At 64.5% G+C, this 17,595-nt stretch overlaps 2 protein-coding genes across 2 annotated transcripts; both read left to right on the top strand.

Annotated features, from left to right (window-relative positions):
* Positions 1-209: 209 nt before the first annotated feature.
* On the top strand, positions 210-5,929 carry LOC115336478 (sperm-associated antigen 4 protein-like). Its single transcript, XM_041121113.1, has 8 exons — positions 210-329; positions 741-802; positions 1,001-1,041; positions 1,321-1,417; positions 2,002-2,086; positions 2,612-2,712; positions 4,129-4,718; positions 5,559-5,929. The coding sequence occupies exons 1-7, from the start codon at positions 296-298 to the stop codon at positions 4,357-4,359; spliced, it is 651 nt and encodes a 216-aa protein (XP_040977047.1). The 5' UTR covers positions 210-295; the 3' UTR covers positions 4,360-4,718; positions 5,559-5,929.
* A 4,834-nt stretch (positions 5,930-10,763) lies between these two features.
* On the top strand, positions 10,764-16,699 carry LOC115336477 (sperm-associated antigen 4 protein-like). The gene is made up of 9 exons (XM_030003503.2): positions 10,764-10,883; positions 11,294-11,355; positions 11,554-11,594; positions 11,875-11,971; positions 12,556-12,640; positions 13,165-13,265; positions 14,685-14,852; positions 15,185-15,274; positions 16,115-16,699. The coding sequence occupies exons 1-9, from the start codon at positions 10,850-10,852 to the stop codon at positions 16,247-16,249; spliced, it is 813 nt and encodes a 270-aa protein (XP_029859363.1). The 5' UTR covers positions 10,764-10,849; the 3' UTR covers positions 16,250-16,699.
* The last annotated feature ends 896 nt before the right edge of the window (positions 16,700-17,595 follow it).

Consider the following 17,595-nt stretch of genomic DNA (forward strand, 5'->3'; position numbering starts at 1 on the left):
TCTGCTTACTGCCCCGGGTCATTTTAACTGTGTGTCCGAGGGCGATCTCGGAGCGCGCTTTTGGACAAGCTCTGCCTGCCGTGTCGAAGGGTGCAGACAGAAACCGTGCTCCTCTGGAAGGGGGCTGGCCTGTCAGCTTTCTGGCAGCAGCTGACCTCCAGAACTGGTGCTTCTCAGCTTGCAGGTGAAAACGCCTCCCTACAGGGAGGGGTCTGCCCCAGCCCCTGAGCACTGGTAACGCCAGGACTCCCTCTTTTGCAGGAAGAAGATCACCCAGAAGAGGAGCGGGCTCTTTATGATCCTGTGCCTCATCTTCGTAGCCGCTCTCGGTGAGTGTTCACCGGCTGCTCACGGTAGCACGGCGGTGCGGGATGCAAGCTTCGGTGCGAGGGAGAGGTGCTGGAATGCCCGTGGGGCCCTTCCAGCCTCCCACTTCTGCAGCTCAGGGAGCTCCGTCCACGCTGGAGGAAGCGGAAAACGGTGACAGGCAGGGCCAGAGCTGGGCATTGCTTGGGAAGCGGAGCCCAGCTGAAGTGAGGCTCCTTGGTGGTGCCGTGCAGGGCGGGGATGGAGAGGCGTCTCTCTCGCAGCCTGTGGAGCCAGGTGTCGGTGCTCACGGCAGCAGGGAGCGAAGCTCTCGGCAAACCTCTTGCCACCCTGGTGCGGGAGGAGACAGCGGGACTACGGGCATCGTTAGAAGCGCTAGTGAAGTAACTCTCTCTCGGTGATGTGAATTACAGCTGGGGCCTACTGCGGGACCTCGCTGCCCGTGAGGGTGCTGTGGGCAGAGAAGGTGCCACAGGTCAGTGACTGTTGTTGCGGGGCAGGAAAGTCCCACAGAGGAGCACTGCTGACGGTGGTTGGGTAAATGGCCGAATCCTCCGTCTCCAGGCTGCGACCCAAAGAAGCGGCAGCAGCTTCTGCTGGGCCTTGCTAGAGCCGCCGGCTCTGGGGAGCCCCGGCAGCTCTGGGACTCAAGCGGAGAGCCTTTCCCTTTCAGGTGCTGCTGGAGCAGCCTGTGGGCGAGCTGAAGGCCATGTGGTAAGAGCCCTCTCCCGGCCCACAGCTTACCCGGTGGGGTAGCGGGAGCCGGCCTTGTGCTGTTTGCACTCCCGTGCGTAGTGCCCAGGCCTCGTGCCTTTCTCTCTCTTCGCCTTTTGCTGAAGCTGGAGCTGAAGGGAAGCACTCGCAGAGCAGGGAAAGGGAAAGGGAAAGGAAAGGGGGCTCGAGCACCCGTGCCTCTGCTCGTCTCCGAGCTCGCGGGCTCTGGGAGGGGCTGAGCAGCTCCCTGACAAGACCCGCTTTCCCGGCATTCTGCAGGAACGCGGTTGCTCTGCTGGAGGAACAAGCCCAGGAGGTGCAAGAGCTGAGGAAGGAGATGGCGTGCCTGGTTGCACAGATGAGCCGTGTGAAGAAGGTGATCCTGCGCTTTGGGCAAGAGGGCTGGGACAAGCAGGGCCCTGCACAGGGTGCTTTCCTGGGGCTGCTAGCGGGGCTCTCCTGCTCACTCCACCCCCGCCCCCCTTACCGGGGGTTGGTGGTTGAGCTTCTCCGCTACAAAGCCCCTTCCTCTGGCCAAGTTTAACTGGGCCACGTCCGGCAGGGGAGGACTGCCGAAATCCTTCTCCCGGCGCGCTGGGGCCTCTGGTAGTTCTGGCCTGGCCTCAGAGAGCAGCGAGACACAAATGCCCTCCCGGGAGCATCTGGCCCTGGCAGGGCCGAGCCCGCCTCCAGGCTGAGATGGGCAGCGTGGAGGTGGAGACGAGGCTGCGGGGCCCAGACCCACGCCCGCACTATGGCCGTGGACGCGAACGCTCTTGCCGAGCCCTCGCTCTTCTCGTCAGAAGGCTTTGAGCCTGGCAGCCGTTTGGACAAGGCTTGTCCTGTGCTTTCTGACGTGGGCTCCTTCCTTTGCTCTGGGCCGTGCAGGACTCCGTCCGCGGCCACGCTGAATGGCCTGCTGATGTGGTCATCCTCCGTGTTCATTTCTGTCGTTCCCAGGAACTTGAGGACATGAGAACGGCAATGTCTGCGATGCCTTTGGAAGAGAACGTCCCGGTGTCTGCCTGGGCTCTGAAAAGCACAGGTATGGATGCGGACAGGCGGGTCTTGTTGCGCTGGGCTCCTGCTTGGCACGCCCCAGAGGAGGGCCGAGCCGCAGACCCTGCTCTCTGAGGCCGGGGGAGGTGAGATGGAGTCGCAGGGCCCGACCGCGTGCCTGTGGCGGAGCGGGTCCCTTGGGCTCACCCTCGGGCCCCACGCAGGTGCCCCTGCCAGCACTCCTGTGCTCGCCCTCTCCGCTGAGCTTTCGTGGGGACTGAAAGCGAGTGGTCGGGTCGTCCTTTGCTCTCCATGCAGCAGGGCCTCAGCTTGGGCCCCCTGCCCTTCCGTGGGGGCTTGCAGCCTCCCAGCCCCCGCAGGCCTTCTCTCTGTGCAGCGGTGAGAGAGACTGGGCTGTCACTGGGCACGGGGATCCCCTCCTTGCCTGCGTCACCTCCCAAGGGCACGGGGCTGGGCACGGCACTGGCCGGCAGCCTTAGAAATACCCTACAGCCACTGGGCCCTCCGAGCCCGGGGCCTCTGACAGTCAGCTGCTCTCTTCTCCCTTCAGGGGTCACCATCGACCTGCAGAGATCACCCAGGAGCTATGCATGGCCCTGCCGCGTGTTCCGGTTCCTTTGTGATCTGAACCGTCCGAATACTTTTGTGCAGGTATGGTAGCAGAAATCATCAGGGCTGGTTTTGTTCCCCCTGGTAAGGGTGAGGGCAAGCCCCGGGGCGTCTCCCCTCAGGCCAGTGGTATTGCTGAAGCCCGTGGCCCTGGTCAGGTGCCAGACACCTGGGGCCTCACACGGGGCTCGGCTCGCTAGAAACCAGCAGCTTCCCCCAGGAGCTGGGCTGAGCTGAGCTGAGCTGCGTCCTGCCCACCGTCCCTGGCCGCCGCTGGGTGAAGGAGCTTCTCCGATCGGGGCGATCGGGATGAGGGGACCGAGTGCACCCCCAGCAAGCTTGCAGACGACACCGAGTTGGGCGGGAGGGTTGGTCTGCTTGAGGGTAGCAAGGCTCCACAGAGGGATCTGGACAGGCTGGATCGATGGGCTGAGGCCAATCGCACGAGACTCAACAAGGCTCGGTGCCGCTTCCTGGACTTGGCTCCAACAGCATCCCGGCTTGTATCAGAAATAGTGTGGCCAGCAGGACTAGGGAAGTGCTCACCCCTTTGTACTCGGCACCGGTGAGGCCGCACCTTGAATGCCGTGTTCAGTTTTGGGCCCCTCGCTACAAGAAGGACACTGGGGTGCCGGAGCGCATCCAAAGCAGAGCAACGGAGCTGGCGAAGGGTCTAGAGAACAAGTCCTGTGAGGAGCAGCCGACAGGACTGGGGTTGTGTAGCCGGAGGAGGAGGAGGAGGAGGAGGAGGAGGCTGAGGGGAGACCTTATTGCTCTCTACAACTACCTGAAAGGAGGTTGTAGCGAGGTGGGTGTCGGTCTCTTCTCCCAAGGAACAAGCGATAGGACGAGAGGAAACGGCTCAAGGGAGGTTTAGATGGGCTGTTAGGAAAACTGTCTTCACCGAAAGGGTTGTCAAGCATCGGAACAGGCTGGGCTGCCCCGGGAAGTGGTGGAGCGACCATCCCTGGAGATGTTCGAAAGACGTGTAGACGTGGCGCTTAGGGACACGGGTTGTTGGCGGACTTGGCACTGTTAGCTTTACGGTTGGACTCGATGATCTTAAGGGTCTTCTCCAACCTAAAGGATTCTACGATTCTACCATTCTCCTTCGCGACCCCAAGTTGGCTCCCCCGGCTCCGTTAGATGGGGCGAGGTGGGGGTAGGGGAAGATGCAGAGCTGCTGGGCGAAGAGCGAGCCTTCTTCACAGCCCTGACTCAGGTGCGGGGTATCGGGTGTTTCATGATGGATATTCTCCTCTCCCGGGGAATTCAGTGAGCCCTCTCTCCCTGGCCGGGAAGACGTCCGGGCACGTCTGTCCATTTCCCAGCACGCCACTCATTTCGAGCACAAATACAGCCCGCAGGCGCCGTGCCACCGGTGCTTCTGGCCGCACTGGGAGCAGCGCGGGCCGTGTCGCGCCCTCCCCAACCGTTGCCGTTGCCCTCTGCTTTCAGCTGGACGTTTCCCCGGGATACTGCTGGCCTTTCCAAACGTCTCGGAGCCAGCTGGTCATTAGGTTGCCCGCACGAGTCCAACCAACCGCGATCACTGTGCAGCACCCCTTGAAGAAGTCCTCTGCGCTCGGGGACATCAGCAGCGCCCCCCGAGATTTCACCGTCTCTGTAAGTCTCTGCCAGGCACTTGGGACCGGGCGCTGGGGAAAAGCCGTACGGGGGACGTGCTAGTCTCTGCGCATCCGCTGAGCGTCAGGTGCTGGTCTCTCCCGAGCACTGCTGTGCCCTGAGGGGACATTTCAGGGGAGGTGCAGGGGGGTGTCATCCCATCTTAAGACCTGCTCCGTGCGTTTTGGCCCGACAGCTCAGCTCCACTGCATGCTGCGCCAGACTGCGCTGGAGCCGCGGGAGAGGGGGCGGGTCGTGGGCCCAGGTCCGGCATGCGTGTTTTCTCACGGCTGGCTTGGGCCTGACCTGCTCCCCTGTGCTTTCTCTCCGAGGGAGAGGATGAGGAAGGAGAAGAGGGAACTCTGCTCGGGACGTTCAGCTACGACATAGAGAAAGAGCCGACCCAGACCTTCCCTCTGCAGGTACGGGAAGCGTGTGCGGGCAAGAGGCCAGGGCAGAAACGCGGGTTTGCCAGCAAGTCAGTGGCAGAAGGAGCGTGGACGGTCCTTGCCGGGGCAGGGGCCCAACCCTGGCCGAGAGAGTCGTGCCAGGCCAAATTTGGAGGGCTGAGCAGCACCCGGCAAGGGCAGCAAAAGTAGAGCGAGAGCCGGGTTGGCCCCACAGCTGTGCGGGTGCCCGGAGCTCCCTGCCTGTGCCTGCTGCTCCTGGCAGAGCCAGCCACGGCCTTGCCAACCCACGTGTGCTGCGCGCTGCCCTGGAACGCGAGTGTCGGGTGGCGACAGCCAACGGGCAGCACCGTGGGGATGCCCCGCACCCAGCTGCAGGGTGGCCGGCATCCCTGGGCCTGGGCTTTGCTGGGGAGGCAGGTGGAGGAGCTGCTGGGTGCTGCCACATGCCATGCGCTGGAGCGCTCCCCGGCCACTCTGGCGGCACAGAGGCCGCAGCGAAGGGAGGGGGTGGCGGGACAGGGCCCGAGCCCGAGCTGGGCAGGCGGTGGCAGGGAGGACACCCAAGGCCTTGCCCCGGCAGCAGGACTTCCCCCAGGTTCCATTTGCCCCCGGGCCAGAAAGCCTCCGGTTTGTACAGCGGCCCGGCCCGCTCTCTGAGGTCGGGCGTTTGCTCTGCAGGGGACAGGGGTCCTGGGTGGGAGAAGGGAAGGAGAGAGAAGCTGTCCCCTCGGCCAGGGCGGGAGCTGCGCCTCCCGGAGCAAGGGCCGGGCTGGCAGAGGGAGACGTGCGGGGCCTCCCGCCGCTCCTTACGCTCCAGGAGTGATGTGTCTTTCTGCCCTGTTTTCTTTGCAGAATGAGCTTCCCAGAGCCTTTCGGTTTATCAGGCTTGTCGTACGGAGCACCTGGGGAAAGTCAGGCTACACCTGCATTTCTCGAGTGCAGGTTCATGGGAATACAATGGGAAAGAACGCCATCGGCCAGGCATGAGACGACCTTCTACTGTAAAAATAAAAAATGAAAAAACCGAGAAGAAATCCCCGGAGCAGAGGACTGCGGCTGTTAGTCTGGAGGAGAGCGATGTCCTTCCACGGGCCCTCTCAAAGGCCACACGGGGTCTAGACATAGCCGGGAACCTGGGCGGGCCTGAGAGGCGTGCGGAGACCTGGGCGAAGGGGGGTGTCCGTGAGGAATTCCGTGCACAACCAGGGAGAAGCTTCTCTGATTGTTTGAGGGGCACACCAAGCCGCTCGCCTTCTTGGCTGTGTCTGGCACGGTGGGCCGGTTTTTGCCCATTGCCGAGGCGGCTGGATCTGGCTGTCACCGGCTCAGGGCAGTGTCCGCCAGGCATCGGCATCCGATCCGTGCGCACTGGTGTGGCAGCCCCACGTAGGACCCTCCGCCGAGGAGCAGCCAGCCCTCCGGGGGCATCCTAGCTCAGCTCTCCCCGCTCCCTCCGCCATGCCCGTGGTGCCTCCCCAGGCACAGCCCTCTGGCCTGCCAGGGACATGGCACCCCTGACGCTCCGGCCTCGCCACGGGGGGCCTTGTGGAAGGGCACAGGCATGCGAAGGGCTGCGCAACGTGCGACGGGCTGGCAGCAGCCACCAGGGGAGGGCACGTGCCTGGGCACGGGGCACCGGTGCCTCACGGCAGCTGGAAGCAGCCAGGGAAGCCAGGACAGGAGGGCTCCGGAGGTGTCCGGGGTCCCCCGGGGCCCCCGGGGGCAGTGGGGGTCCCAGGTAGGGGCAGCTGGGAAACCTCTGGGAGCCTCTGGGAACCTGTGGGATCCGGAGAAGGAAGTAGGGGCCAGGACAGCCACGGGGGGCTGGTGGCAACACGGGGGCACCTGGCAGGCACGAGGGCTGTTGGGTGGTGCTGGTGGAATCACCCAAGGGACAAAGTGCCTTGGCACAGGTGGCACAGCTCCCCCTGATGGCCTGTGGGCCCAGACACGTAGGGATGGGGGGGGCAGCCAGCGCCAGACCTGTCCGTCGCTTGAGAAGCAGAGGCCAGCTGAAGTGGGGCTTGTCAGGGGCACCGTGCGGGGGGGCGGGTGGAGGGGTCTTCCCCCAGCCCGTGGAGCCCGGTGTTGGTGCTCACCGCAGAAGGGAGGGGAAACGGGGAGTCGCTGTGGGGCCCTGAGCACCATGGCAGGATCTCTTGGTGATGGGAATTACAGCTGGTGCCTACCAGCTGGCTACTCGGACTTCTCCTGTCTGGGCAGCTCCGCCAGCAGCTCTCTACGGGGCCGCTCCAGCGCTACCAGCTGCTCGCCTCTAGCCAGGGGCCTCCCTTTTGCGTGAGCACCGGCTAACGTCCCTCTTGGCAGCCCACCGCTCCACCAGGAAACGTCACTTGGACTTCCCAGGCCGTCCTGGTCTCCAGGGGCTCTGCTCGGAGCCCACGGCAAGAAGAGAAGAGGAGAAAACTTGTGCGTCGGGATACGAACACTTCAATAAGCGAAGGAAAGAGGGGAAAAAAAAACCCCAGGCGCGCCACAGCCGTCACTCATCACCTTGCGCAGGCAGGCTGATGCCCAGCCAGTCTCCAAGCAACGGCTACTTTGCAAAGACCAGAGCCCCCGTCTTTATCGCTGAGCACGACGTTACACGGCATGGAATAGCCCTTTGGTCAGTTGGGGTCGGCTGTCCTGGCTCCGTCCCCTCCCAAGCTCTTGCCCACCCCCAGCCTCTTCGCTCGAGGGGACAGAGCGAGAGACGGAGACAGCTCGATGCTCCGTAAGCATCGTTCAGCAGTAGCTGAAACAATGGTGCGTCATCAACGCCCTTTCAGCCACAGATGCAAACCACGGCACCGTACGGGCTGCTAGGAGGAAAGTCAACTCCCGCGCAGGCAGGCCCGGTGCGGGGGGACGGCCACTAAGGCAGGGTCAGCATGGCTGGGAAAAAACCCTCTGCCTTACACAGAGGCACCGTTCCACCTCCACCAGCACAAGGGAATGCTTCGTTTCCCTTCTTCTCTGCAGAAGAGAAGACTCAAGGAGCAGAAACACCGCCTGAAGCAGCTGTTGGGTCAGGCGAGAGCAAAAACCTCCGCCCACCCTCCGTTTCTGTTTCCCGGGGGCTCTCTAGGGGTGCTGAGCCCTGCCCAGGGGACGCAACGTGCGGCACCCGGCACAGGGCCCCAACAAGGCTCGGGGGCTCGGATGCACTGGCTCCCGGGGGAGCTCCCGGGGCAGCCAGTGCTGCCCCCCACCCGCACCCCAGCACTCCCCCGGGTCAGGGCCCGGGCTGGCTGCGGATGGGCTGCGCCAGGAAAACTGCAGGGTCTCTCCCCATCTCCCGCCCCCTCGTGGCCCCGTCTGTGATGTCACAGCCATGACCTCACACCATGCGGGCCCAGGCCTCTGTGAGATCAGGGCCTTGCTCAGCCACGTGGCACCCCGGGCCACGACTGCCTGGCTGGAAGCAGCTCACCCTGTCCTGGTGGCTGTGCGCCTGTGGCAGGAGCGCTTCTGCCAGGGATCGGTTTGGAGCTTTTGCCTGAGCGGCCGTGCCCTGGGCAGGCAAAACTCCTGGGGCTGAAGGAGAGGCTGTAAGATTGCTGGAGAGCTTGCTTTCTCCCCAACATGAGGCGGAGAAAGGCTCCCCGGAAATCACAAGGGGCACCGAGCGCCCCGTCAGGCAGGAGCGCTGGCAGCGACTCGGAGAATGAGTACGTGTATGGGGGATTTGTTCCTCCTGGGGGCCTCAGCTGGGGGGTAGCACAGGCAGAGCCTAATGCGGGGCTGGCGGGGGACGCGGCGGGGAAGCTGACAAGGGCTATGTGCAGAGCAGCAGCCGTGGGGCTTGGGAAACTCGCTGAAAGCCCCTCCGACCCCCTGGCGTGAACCCCTGCAGTGCTGCTGCTGGCGCCGGCCGGGGGTCCTGGCCAGGGGGCTCGGGATGTCCCTGCTGCTCTCCCGCACCAGCCATCTCCGGGGGCTGCTGCCGCAGGCACTGTGCAGGTGCGTCCCGGCAGCCTCTGGCAGAGCCGTGGCAGAGCTCAGCCCTCTCCTCGCCGGGTCTCTGCTGCGGAGAGCAGCCACGGGGTGTTTTGGGGAGGGCTCTGGCCCTTGAGCTGCAGGGGCCTCGGGAAGAGGTGGGGGGCTTTGGAGGAGGGCGGCCTGCGCCCTCTCCCCGGACGACACGGGGCCGCTGGGATGCCCGCCCAAGGGCAGGTTGGTGCCCCAGGGCCCGGTGGGCAGAGGAGGAGAGGGTGGAAGCGGCTCTGCCGCCTTGCTGCAGCTTCCCTTTCCCGCCACGGCCGGGCCGTCTCCTGGGAGCCTTCCCAAGGCCTGTCTTCTGGCCAGGATCTCTGCGCGGGCAGCTCCCGCCGGCACCGCGTCGCGTCGCGTCGCGTCGCACGGCGCGGAGGCAGCGCGCGACAGGGCTCTCTCTGTCTTTTTCCTTCCCCAGGCTCACTCATCCTCAGGCGGCCCAGGTCATGACCCAGCAAGGGCCTGCATGCTGCAGGGACAGCTCTCGAGAGAACGAGAGTAAGTTCAACGCTGCTTTGCTCCGCAAAGTCCTCTGGGATGCGCCCACAGAGCTCCTCTGCACCAGAGCTGGAGGAGATGGTGCCGGCACGACTGCACGGGAGGGGGGACTGCAGGCTGCCCTGCTCTGGGCAGGACTCTGCCCGGCAGGTTTTTGCCGGGAGCTTGAATCAAACGGGGAGGGCGAGCGCTCGCAGGCTGCTAGCACCTGGCCACGGGGCAGACGGCTTCCTCGGGAAAGACGCCTGAGAGCCTCCTGTTCCCTCCTGCCCGCCCCAGGGACACCGGGGGCTGGGGTCAAACGAGCCAGCGAGGGGTGAGGAGAAGAGGCTGCCTGTCACCCCATGGTTGGGGCCGGGCCTGACAGCCCTGCAGAGCCAGCGTCATCCTGCTCCGAGGAAAGCCTGGGGCCGTCTCAGCTACGTCACCACGACCGAGCTGGCTACCATGTCCACGTCTTTGGGGGATCCTCTAGCAACCATGGGTACACCCGTATGGTGGGAGCCCAGAGGCCAGAGCCTCGTGCCGCCCTACTTCCCCGGACGAGCCGTCAGTGCCGTGCCTGCGAGGGGATCCTGCCCAGCCCTCAGTCCTTTCCTCCCAGGGTGCACCCAGCTGCCCCCTCGCCAGGGCAAATCCCTGGCCCTGCCCTTGCTGCTGCCCTGGGGAGGGAGTGCGTGGGACCAGCGCCCGCCTCCCCGCAGGGTCTGACATGCGTCCCAACGGGTGTCCTCAGGAAGGGTCCTCAGCGTTTTCTCCCGTTTCTTTCCCAGGCTTGGTCTCGGCCGTTTCCGGCCGTCTGGCGCTGGCGCTGGTGTCCCTCCAGGCACACCTCAGCACCTGCGTCTCCACTGTGTGAGTACAGCACGTGTCCGACGTGGACACGGAGCGGGGTGCCGGTGGGTCGGGGGGAGGCTGGCGGTGCTCCGGACCGGGAGAGCGTGGCTCCTGCTGGCAGCAGGTCAGGTGCTGCCCGCGCCGGGGCAGCTGCTTGGAGAGCAACGAGAGCAGAATCCCTTGGCAGCCCCACTCGGCGCGCGCGTCAGCGGCCGAAACCTCGGCCGCCGGGGAGGTAACTTGGGCGCAGCGGAGTGCTCAGGGTCAGGGCCGAGCCTCTGCAGCAGAAGGCTTTGCCGTGGCCTTGACCAGCCTCTGGCGGCTGGGGGAAAGGGGGTGGACCCGTGGGGGCGGTGGAAGGAGAGCAGTAAGTGCCTGCTGCTCCGCCTAGTGCCGTGGAAACACCCCAAAACAAGAGGTGTTTCATCTCAAGCGCAACCAGGCCTGCCGCCTTAGCGAAAGGGAAGGCGAGCGCACAGCAGAGACCGCCCGAGCGCGGCTTTCCCTGGCCAGGTCTGCTTACTGCCCCGGGTCATTTTAACTGTGTGTCCGAGGGCGATCTCGGAGCGCGCTTTTGGACAAGCTCTGCCTGCCGTGTCGAAGGGTGCAGACAGAAACCGTGCTCCTCTGGAAGGGGGCTGGCCTGTCAGCTTTCTGGCAGCAGCTGACCTCCAGAACTGGTGCTTCTCAGCTTGCAGGTGAAAACGCCTCCCTACAGGGAGGGGTCTGCCCCAGCCCCTGAGCACTGGTAACGCCAGGACTCCCTCTTTTGCAGGAAGAAGATCACCCAGAAGAGGAGCGGGCTCTTTATGATCCTGTGCCTCATCTTCGTAGCCGCTCTCGGTGAGTGTTCACCGGCTGCTCACGGTAGCACGGCGGTGCGGGATGCAAGCTTCGGTGCGAGGGAGAGGTGCTGGAATGCCCGTGGGGCCCTTCCAGCCTCCCACTTCTGCAGCTCAGGGAGCTCCGTCCACGCTGGAGGAAGCGGAAACGGTGACAGGCAGGGCCAGAGCTGGGCATTGCTTGGGAAGCGGAGCCCAGCTGAAGTGAGGCTCCTTGGTGGTGCCGTGCAGGGCGGGGATGGAGAGGCGTCTCTCTCGCAGCCTGTGGAGCCAGGTGTCGGTGCTCACGGCAGCAGGGAGCGAAGCTCTCGGCAAACCTCTTGCCACCCTGGTGCGGGAGGAGACAGCGGGACTACGGGCATCGTTAGAAGCGCTAGTGAAGTAACTCTCTCTCGGTGATGTGAATTACAGCTGGGGCCTACTGCGGGACCTCGCTGCCCGTGAGGGTGCTGTGGGCAGAGAAGGTGCCACAGGTCAGTGACTGTTGTTGCGGGGCAGGAAAGTCCCACAGAGGAGCACTGCTGACGGTGGTTGGGTAAATGGCCGAATCCTCCGTCTCCAGGCTGCGACCCAAAGAAGCGGCAGCAGCTTCTGCTGGGCCTTGCTAGAGCCGCCGGCTCTGGGGAGCCCCGGCAGCTCTGGGACTCAAGCGGAGAGCCTTTCCCTTTCAGGTGCTGCTGGAGCAGCCTGTGGGCGAGCTGAAGGCCATGTGGTAAGAGCCCTCTCCCGGCCCACAGCTTACCCGGTGGGGGTAGCGGGAGCCGGCCTTGTGCTGTTTGCACTCCCGTGCGTAGTGCCCAGGCCTCGTGCCTTTCTCTCTCTTCGCCTTTTGCTGAAGCTGGAGCTGAAGGGAAGCACTCGCAAAGCAGGGAAAGGGAAAGGGAAAGGAAAGGGGGCTCGAGCACCCGTGCCTCTGCTCGTCTCCGAGCTCGCGGGCTCTGGGAGGGGCTGAGCAGCTCCCTGACAAGACCCGCTTTCCCGGCATTCTGCAGGAACGCGGTTGCTCTGCTGGAGGAACAAGCCCAGGAGGTGCAAGAGCTGAGGAAGGAGATGGCGTGCCTGGTTGCACAGATGAGCCGTGTGAAGAAGGTGATCCTGCGCTTTGGGCAAGAGGGCTGGGACAAGCAGGGCCCTGCACAGGGTGCTTTCCTGGGGCTGCTAGCGGGGCTCTCCTGCTCACTCCACCCCCGCCCCCCTTACCGGGGGTTGGTGGTTGAGCTTCTCCGCTACAAAGCCCCTTCCTCTGGCCAAGTTTAACTGGGCCACGTCCGGCAGGGGAGGACTGCCGAAATCCTTCTCCCGGCGCGCTGGGGCCTCTGGTAGTTCTGGCCTGGCCTCAGAGAGCAGCGAGACACAAATGCCCTCCCGGGAGCATCTGGCCCTGGCAGGGCCGAGCCCGCCTCCAGGCTGAGATGGGCAGCGTGGAGGTGGAGACGAGGCTGCGGGGCCCAGACCCACGCCCGCACTATGGCCGTGGACGCGAACGCTCTTGCCGAGCCCTCGCTCTTCTCGTCAGAAGGCTTTGAGCCTGGCAGCCGTTTGGACAAGGCTTGTCCTGTGCTTTCTGACGTGGGCTCCTTCCTTTGCTCTGGGCCGTGCAGGACTCCGTCCGCGGCCACGCTGAATGGCCTGCTGATGTGGTCATCCTCCGTGTTCATTTCTGTCGTTCCCAGGAACTTGAGGACATGAGAACGGCAATGTCTGCGATGCCTTTGGAAGAGAACGTCCCGGTGTCTGCCTGGGCTCTGAAAAGCACAGGTATGGATGCGGACAGGCGGGTCTTGTTGCGCTGGGCTCCTGCTTGGCACGCCCCAGAGGAGGCCGAGCCGCAGACCCTGCTCTCTGAGGCCGGGGGAGGTGAGATGGAGTCGCAGGGCCCGACCGCGTGCCTGTGGCGGAGCGGGTCCCTTGGGCTCACCCTCGGGCCCCACGCAGGTGCCCCTGCCAGCACTCCTGTGCTCGCCCTCTCCGCTGAGCTTTCGTGGGGACTGAAAGCGAGTGGTCGGGTCGTCCTTTGCTCTCCATGCAGCAGGGCCTCAGCTTGGGCCCCCTGCCCTTCCGTGGGGGCTTGCAGCCTCCCAGCCCCCGCAGGCCTTCTCTCTGTGCAGCGGTGAGAGAGACTGGGCTGTCACTGGGCACGGGGATCCCCTCCTTGCCTGCGTCACCTCCCAAGGGCACGGGGCTGGGCACGGCACTGGCCGGCAGCCTTAGAAATACCCTACAGCCACTGGGCCCTCCGAGCCCGGGGCCTCTGACAGTCAGCTGCTCTCTTCTCCCTTCAGGGGTCACCATCGACCTGCAGAGATCACCCAGGAGCTATGCATGGCCCTGCCGCGTGTTCCGGTTCCTTTGTGATCTGAACCGTCCGAATACTTTTGTGCAGGTATGGTAGCAGAAATCATCAGGGCTGGTTTTGTTCCCCCTGGTAAGGGTGAGGGCAAGCCCCGGGGCGTCTCCCCTCAGGCCAGTGGTATTGCTGAAGCCCGTGGCCCTGGTCAGGTGCCAGACACCTGGGGCCTCACACGGGGCTCGGCTCGCTAGAAACCAGCAGCTTCCCCCAGGAGCTGGGCTGAGCTGAGCTGAGCTGCGTCCTGCCCACCGTCCCTGGCCGCCGCTGGGTGAAGGAGCTTCTCCGATCGGGGCGATCGGGATGAGGGGACCGAGTGCACCCCCAGCAAGCTTGCAGACGACACCGAGTTGGGCGGGAGGGTTGGTCTGCTTGAGGGTAGCAAGGCTCCACAGAGGGATCTGGACAGGCTGGATCGATGGGCTGAGGCCAATCGCACGAGACTCAACAAGGCTCGGTGCCGCTTCCTGGACTTGGCTCCAACAGCATCCCGGCTTGTATCAGAAATAGTGTGGCCAGCAGGACTAGGGAAGTGCTCACCCCTTTGTACTCGGCACCGGTGAGGCCGCACCTTGAATGCCGTGTTCAGTTTTGGGCCCCTCGCTACAAGAAGGACACTGGGGTGCCGGAGCGCATCCAAAGCAGAGCAACGGAGCTGGCGAAGGGTCTAGAGAACAAGTCCTGTGAGGAGCAGCCGACAGGACTGGGGTTGTGTAGCCGGAGGAGGAGGAGGAGGAGGAGGAGGAGGAGGCTGAGGGGAGACCTTATTGCTCTCTACAACTACCTGAAAGGAGGTTGTAGCGAGGTGGGTGTCGGTCTCTTCTCCCAAGGAACAAGCGATAGGACGAGAGGAAACGGCTCAAGGGAGGTTTAGATGGGCTGTTAGGAAAACTGTCTTCACCGAAAGGGTTGTCAAGCATCGGAACAGGCTGGGCTGCCCCGGGAAGTGGTGGAGCGACCATCCCTGGAGATGTTCGAAAGACGTGTAGACGTGGCGCTTAGGGACACGGGTTGTTGGCGGACTTGGCACTGTTAGCTTTACGGTTGGACTCGATGATCTTAAGGGTCTTCTCCAACCTAAAGGATTCTACGATTCTACCATTCTCCTTCGCGACCCCAAGTTGGCTCCCCCGGCTCCGTTAGATGGGGCGAGGCGGGGGTAGGGGAAGATGCAGAGCTGCTGGGCGAAGAGCGAGCCTTCTTCACAGCCCTGACTCAGGTGCGGGGTATCGGGTGTTTCATGATGGATATTCTCCTCTCCCGGGGAATTCAGTGAGCCCTCTCTCCCTGGCCGGGAAGACGTCTGGGCACGTCTGTCCATTTCCCAGCACGCCACTCATTTCGAGCACAAATACAGCCCGCAGGCGCCGTGCCACCGGTGCTTCTGGCCGCACTGGGAGCAGCGCGGGCCGTGTCGCGCCCTCCCCAACCGTTGCCGTTGCCCTCTGCTTTCAGCTGGACGTTTCCCCGGGATACTGCTGGCCTTTCCAAACGTCTCGGAGCCAGCTGGTCATTAGGTTGCCCGCACGAGTCCAACCAACCGCGATCACTGTGCAGCACCCCTTGAAGAAGTCCTCTGCGCTCGGGGACATCAGCAGCGCCCCCCGAGATTTCACCGTCTCTGTAAGTCTCTGCCAGGCACTTGGGACCGGGCGCTGGGGAAAAGCCGTACGGGGGACGTGCTAGTCTCTGCGCATCCGCTGAGCGTCAGGTGCTGGTCTCTCCTGAGCACTGCTGTGCCCTGAGGGGACATTTCAGGGGAGGTGCAGGGGGGTGTCATCCCATCTTAAGACCTGCTCCGTGCGTTTTGGCCCGACAGCTCAGCTCCACTGCATGCTGCGCCAGACTGCGCTGGAGCCGCGGGAGAGGGGGCGGGTCGTGGGCCCAGGTCCGGCATGCGTGTTTTCTCACGGCTGGCTTGGGCCTGACCTGCTCCCCTGTGCTTTCTCTCCGAGGGAGCGGATGAGGAAGGAGAAGAGGGAACTCTGCTCGGGACGTTCAGCTACGACATAGAGAAAGAGCCGACCCAGACCTTCCCTCTGCAGGTACGGGAAGCGTGTGCGGGCAAGAGGCCAGGGCAGAAACGCGGGTTTGCCAGCAAGTCAGTGGCAGAAGGAGCGTGGACGGTCCTTGCCGGGGCAGGGGCCCAACCCTGGCCGAGAGAGTCGTGGCAGGCCAAATTTGGAGGGCTGAGCAGCACCCGGCAAGGGCAGCAAAAGTAGAGCGAGAGCCGGGTTGGCCCCACAGCTGTGCGGGTGCCCGGAGCTCCCTGCCTGTGCCTGCTGCTCCTGGCAGAGCCAGCCACGGCCTTGCCAACCCACGTGTGCTGCGCGCTGCCCTGGAACGCGAGTGTCGGGTGGCGACAGCCAACGGGCAGCACCGTGGGGATGCCCCGCACCCAGCTGCAGGGTGGCCGGCATCCCTGGGCCTGGGCTTTGCTGGGGAGGCAGGTGGAGGAGCTGCTGGGTGCTGCCACATGCCATGCGCCGGAGCGCTCCCCGGCCACTCTGGCGGCACAGAGGCCGCAGCGAAGGGAGGGGGTGGCGGGACAGGGCCCGAGCCCGAGCTGGGCAGGCGGTGGCAGGGAGGACACCCAAGGCCTTGCCCCGGCAGCAGGACTTCCCCCAGGTTCCATTTGCCCCCGGGCCAGAAAGCCTCCGGTTTGTACAGCGGCCCGGCCCGCTCTCTGAGGTCGGGCGTTTGCTCTGCAGGGGACAGGGGTCCTGGGTGGGAGAAGGGAAGGAGAGAGAAGCTGTCCCCTCGGCCAGGGCGGGAGCTGCGCCTCCCGGAGCAAGGGCCGGGCTGGCAGAGGGAGACGCGCGGGGCCTCCCGCCGCTCCTTACGCTCCAGGAGTGATGTGTCTTTCTGCCCTGTTTTCTTTGCAGAATGAGCTTCCCAGAGCCTTTCGGTTTATCAGGCTTGTCGTACGGAGCACCTGGGGAAAGTCAGGCTACACCTGCATTTCTCGAGTGCAGGTTCATGGGAATACAATGGGAAAGAACGCCATCGGCCAGGCATGAGACGACCTTCTACTGTAAAAATAAAAAATGAAAAAACCGAGAAGAAATCCCCGGAGCAGAGGACTGCGGCTGTTAGTCTGGAGGAGAGCGATGTCCTTCCACGGGCCCTCTCAAAGGCCACACGGGGTCTAGACATAGCCGGGAACCTGGGCGGGCCTGAGAGGCGTGCGGAGACCTGGGCGAAGGGGGGTGTCCGTGAGGAATTCCGTGCACAACCAGGGAGAAGCTTCTCTGATTGTTTGAGGGGCACACCAAGCCGCTCGCCTTCTTGGCTGTGTCTGGCACGGTGGGCCGGTTTTGCCCATTGCCGAGGCGGCTGGATCTGGCTGTCACCGGCTCAGGGCAGTGTCCGCCAGGCATCGGCATCCGATCCGTGCGCACTGGTGTGGCAGCCCCACGTAGGACCCTCCGCCGAGGAGCAGCCAGCCCTCCGGGGGCATCCTAGCTCAGCTCTCCCCGCTCCCTCCGCCATGCCCGTGGTGCCTCCCCAGGCACAGCCCTCTGGCCTGCCAGGGACATGGCACCCCTGACGCTCCGGCCTCGCCACGGGGGGCCTTGTGGAAGGGCACAGGCATGCGAAGGGCTGCGCAACGTGCGACGGGCTGGCAGCAGCCACCAGGGGAGGGCACGTGCCTGGGCACGGGGCACCGGTGCCTCACGGCAGCTGGAAGCAGCCAGGGAAGCCAGGACAGGAGGGCTCCGGAGGTGTCCGGGGTCCCCCGGGGCCCCCGGGGGCAGTGGGGGTCCCAGGTAGGGGCAGCTGGGAAACCTCTGGGAGCCTCTGGGAACCTGTGGGATCCGGAGAAGGAAGTAGGGGCCAGGACAGCCACGGGGGGCTGGTGGCAACACGGGGGCACCTGGCAGGCACGAGGGCTGTTGGGTGGTGCTGGTGGAATCACCCAAGGGACAAAGTGCCTTGGCACAGGTGGCACAGCTCCCCCTGATGGCCTGTGGGCCCAGACACGTAGGGATGGGGGGGCAGCCAGCGCCAGACCTGTCCGTCGCTTGAGAAGCAGAGGCCAGCTGAAGTGGGGCTTGTCAGGGGCACCGTGCGGGGGGGCGGGTGGAGGGGTCTTCCCCCAGCCCGTGGAGCCCGGTGTTGGTGCTCACCGCAGAAGGGAGGGGAAACGGGGAGTCGCTGTGGGGCCCTGAGCACCATGGCAGGATCTCTTGGTGATGGGAATTACAGCTGGTGCCTACCAGCTGGCTACTCGGACTTCTCCTGTCTGGGCAGCTCCGCCAGCAGCTCTCTACGGGGCCGCTCCAGCGCTACCAGCTGCTCGCCTCTAGCCAGGGGCCTCCCTTTTGCGTGAGCACCGGCTAACGTCCCTCTTGGCAGCCCACCG

Source organism: Aquila chrysaetos, chromosome Z, assembly GCF_900496995.4.
Source record: "Aquila chrysaetos chrysaetos chromosome Z, bAquChr1.4, whole genome shotgun sequence".
In the NCBI taxonomy this organism is placed as follows: Eukaryota; Metazoa; Chordata; class Aves; order Accipitriformes; family Accipitridae; genus Aquila; species Aquila chrysaetos.

What these genes read in the sequence shown, in the direction of transcription:
- LOC115336478 (XM_041121113.1), top strand. Translation starts at nt 296, where the DNA reads ATGATCCTGTGCCTCATCTTCGTAGCCGCTCTCG. An exon ending in GGGCAGAGAAGGTGCCACAG is followed by an intron (nt 803 to 1,000) that starts GTCAGTGACTGT and finishes TTTCCCTTTCAG; the next exon opens with GTGCTGCTGGAGCAGCCTGT. An exon ending in GGCGAGCTGAAGGCCATGTG is followed by an intron (nt 1,042 to 1,320) that starts GTAAGAGCCCTC and finishes GGCATTCTGCAG; the next exon opens with GAACGCGGTTGCTCTGCTGG.
- LOC115336477 (XM_030003503.2), top strand. Translation starts at nt 10,850, where the DNA reads ATGATCCTGTGCCTCATCTTCGTAGCCGCTCTCG. An exon ending in GTCCGAATACTTTTGTGCAG is followed by an intron (nt 13,266 to 14,684) that starts GTATGGTAGCAG and finishes CTCTGCTTTCAG; the next exon opens with CTGGACGTTTCCCCGGGATA. An exon ending in CCCGAGATTTCACCGTCTCT is followed by an intron (nt 14,853 to 15,184) that starts GTAAGTCTCTGC and finishes TTTCTCTCCGAG; the next exon opens with GGAGCGGATGAGGAAGGAGA.